The sequence below is a fragment of the Thermobia domestica genome, unplaced genomic scaffold (assembly GCF_964235325.1).
Source record: "Thermobia domestica unplaced genomic scaffold, izTheDome1.hap1.1 HAP1_SCAFFOLD_884, whole genome shotgun sequence".
NCBI lineage: Eukaryota > Metazoa > Arthropoda > Insecta > Zygentoma > Lepismatidae > Thermobia > Thermobia domestica.
The window spans coordinates 38,048-41,896 of record NW_027656594.1 but is presented as its reverse complement, the minus strand read 5'-3'; the positions used below and the strand labels follow the sequence as shown (position 1 = coordinate 41,896).

At 33.8% G+C, this 3,849-nt stretch overlaps 1 protein-coding gene across 1 annotated transcript; it reads left to right on the top strand.

Moving 5' to 3' along the window:
* The first annotated feature begins 671 nt into the window (after window positions 1-671).
* LOC145677444 (RYamide receptor-like) lies at window positions 672-1,531 on the top strand. The gene has a single exon (XM_081747925.1). The coding sequence runs from the start codon at window positions 707-709 to the stop codon at window positions 1,529-1,531; it is 825 nt and encodes a 274-aa protein (XP_081604051.1). The 5' UTR covers window positions 672-706.
* The last annotated feature ends 2,318 nt before the right edge of the window (window positions 1,532-3,849 follow it).

The window sequence follows — 3,849 nt, the reverse complement described above, 5'->3', positions numbered from 1 at the left end:
TATAACAACAATATAAAGAAAAATATATCGCATATTTTTACATTATAAGGATGTATATTTTACATTACTACATGAACTCAGTTATGAAGTTTTTTGTGGGGTGAATATGTGTGTAACGAGGAAATAAAATATATTTAGTTATTAAATAAATGGAGAAATAGGAAGGATTGAAAATTTCACAGTAAACGTCACAATGTGTACCCATCACTGAATCTGACCAAATCATCTAAGCTCTCACACGTCATTTGCATGGAACATAGTTGCGAAATGCACAATTGAAGTTGCATTGCTTGAACCGTGTGTATATCATAACTCGATAATTACTCTTCATCTCGTATCTTGTATCTCGATAATTAGAGACACTTTTAAATATTGTACATAAATTTCAAGAAGCAATTTCAAATTTCGAATACAATAAGAAACGGTTGCGGATTGATGTTACTGCTTATTCGGAAACTAAGAAGAAATATGGTTCTTGATAAAGTTGTTATTTTTTTGAGAAGAAAACTAATTTATACGAAAGTAGATTTCATTTGAAGCATTATAATATAGGTAATTCATTCATTATTTATAGTTACCTTAAAATAAAAGTCAAATCAATCATAAATTTTGTATTGTTAATCATAAGGCGTTCCTAATGTTATATAGTTTCTCATTTTCTTTGCAGGTTGGATCATCGAAGTAAGAATATCTGGCAAATGGAAGAATGAACACGAGTGAGCGATCCATCATCTGTGCTGAAACCAGCGGTTTCCACTCCAATAACGGCATCAATATCACTGAGTATGCTAGAAATTTTTCCGATTGGGAAAATAAAGAAGTACTCTATGATGTTCCTACGGGAATCATCGTTCTATTATCTATTTTCTATGGCAGCATTTCGGTTGTGGCAGTCGTCGGAAATTCCCTGGTCATGTGGATTGTAGCTACAAGTCGACGGATGCAAAATGTGACCAATTGTTTCATAGCTAATCTAGCATTAGCAGACATTATTATTGGACTATTTTCAATACCTTTTCAATTCCAAGCGGCACTTCTCCAACGCTGGAATTTGCCGTTTTTCATGTGTGGTTTTTGTCCCTTTGTGCAAGTATTAAGTGTTAACGTCAGTATTTTTACATTAACTGCTATAGCTGTAGATAGATACCGTGCTATAATACATCCTCTTACCAATAGACCTTCCAAGTTGCGAGCTAGAATTATCATTGCTGCTATATGGACTTTCGGTGCTTGCCTGGCAGTGCCAATGGCCGTTGCTCTTAATGTGACATATATTGAGGATGAAGTACACGGTGGGGTGAAACCTTTCTGTCAGAATGTGGTATTGTCCAAACAGGAGATGATGGCTTATAGACACGTGCTCGTAGCCATGCAGTATTTCACACCTCTCTGCATTATTAGTTTCGTGTATGCGCGAATGGGTTTGCGACTTTGGGGTTCTCGGGCACCTGGAAACGCTGAAGATCATCGAGATGCTAACTTGCTCCGAAACAAGAAGAAGGTAAGTAAAGAGAATCCTTTTATATTTTAATTGAATGTTACATAGCTTTTTCCACCGTATCGACTAACGTTATATTTCTGGCTTGTACTCATATACTCCCGTCTCATCCCTATGATAATGTTTTATATATATATGGTTTAATCAGATCTAGCCCATGACAGTATCTCTTGTCTTACTTGCAATAATATCTCATTTTGATCCTGTGACAACAGCATATTTCATTTTTTCGTGATGCTTGTATTTTAAAAATAATGTTGGTCAGGATGTCACGGCACACAGATTTTTAATGTTAATCTCATCAGAAAACCTCACGAACCGCCAGCATATTAAGACAAATCACATCGTTAACATTCTTCAAAATCGTATAAGTTTTTAAAGTAAAACATTACTGTCCTGTGATTGAAAAATACGGCCATCGCTTTCAACAGAAGAACAAATTTCCTTTTAAAAAAAAATCCACTACTTTCGAGTGAGCATTTTCTCTAAAAATGGGGTTTTGCTATTTTTAACTTCTGATCTATTTCTGTAAAAATAATCCGAATTTTACACAGAATTTCACACGAATCTACTCTCTGACTTACTCATTTCGACCTGAAGAGATTACAGAGCTAATTAACGTTGTGCTCACACTACAAATTAAGATGAATCAAACAAGTTTTGTCAGATGATACAGAAAAGTTGCCGAAAGAGGCTTGTAAAAAATACATAGAGATTCAATTATTGGTTGGCGCGTGATTTTAATAGTTCGCAAATTTCGCTGCAAACCTTATTCAATATGGTCTCATTGCCACAATAGGGATAGAAGTGGGAGAGTGTTTCAGTGAAGGAATAAAGAATGGATAATATTTGAGGGCAACAACATGTTAGTCACTTGACAATTTTGACGAAGAAAGAAAGAATTCTTTCATGAGCGGAAAGTTCACTACCTAGATATATAATCTTTTATTTTAATGGTTTACAATATTTAACGTAAAACATGCTTTTATTTTATCAAAGTATATTTGTAAAAATAATTTTGAAGACTTAGTATTGTGTGCTACCTATCTACAAAATATATGATATAATCTAGAAACAATGTCAATCTAACAAAAATATACTTTTGTATACATTTTGGCTATAATATGTTATCAGTAAAAAATGTGAAATAAAAATATGCATTTATGTAAGCAGTGAAAACATAGCGGAAGAGTTAAAAGGAAGATGTGTGAATAAATTTGGCCATAATGCACTATGGTACGAAAAGCCATGAAAATCAACGATAGCGAAGACTGAAACTTAAGATACTTCTGAATTTCAGTTATGGCTGCGTACATCGAATGGGGATCGAATTACATTCTCATCTATATTCCACAATCTCATAAAAACTCATTTCTCTCGCTTTTCTCGAAAATACGTATGAGAATTTACTGAAGCATGTCATTTTTAACTGGATATGATCTATCAGCTCAAACGTATGGCTAGATAGAGAGAAAATCGAAGACGTTAAGACGTTCCCCTATTTAGGAAGTCTAATATCCTCGGACTGAAGAAGTGAAAAAGACGTAAGCTCCAGAATAGCACAGGCTAAACAAGCATTCAATAGGAAAAGGGAATTCTAACATTAAGAAATATGTCCTTGGACGTTCGAAAACGATTTATTAAGACTCTGGTATGGAACGTGGCGCTTTACGGATCAGAGACGTGGATATTGAGGAAAGCTCATTGGAGGAATATCCAAGGTGGAGGCATTTGAAAAGTGATCTTGGCGCAGAATGCTGCGCATATTATAGACCGAAAGGAAAAGGAACTAAAACAGACTAAAGGAAACTAACGAAGGACGAGAAAGCATGAAAATAATACGAGAAAGAAGAAACAACATGCTTGGCCATCTTATTCAGCACTCTAAGTAACGCGTACAGAAACTACATTTATTTCTTAGAAACCTACGGTATTTCATCAGTAACTTATCTCACAAATTAGAATCTAAAAATAAATCATTTCTACAACTCAGTAATTAATATATGGTATTTAGACATAAAATACACTACAAAGCATCAAATATCTTATTTTTACCTAACAGTAGTAAATTTTGTGATTGGTTATCAGAAGAACGAAAAACTAAATATTCCATATATAACGCCCCGTTACATAAGCTATCTCAATGAGATGCTAGTTTCTGGGCGATATGTTATTCTTTCTTGTTAATGTCATTTAGTAGACATTTTATAGAAATATTTCATTTCATACGTATTTTATTTGTTTTCAATTGGGTCTTTCTGCAGATAGTTCTAATAATTTATTGCTTTGAGTACACTGTTTATGCATTCATGTTGTCATGTTTTTAAATATTTGTATGTTGCATTTTAAAC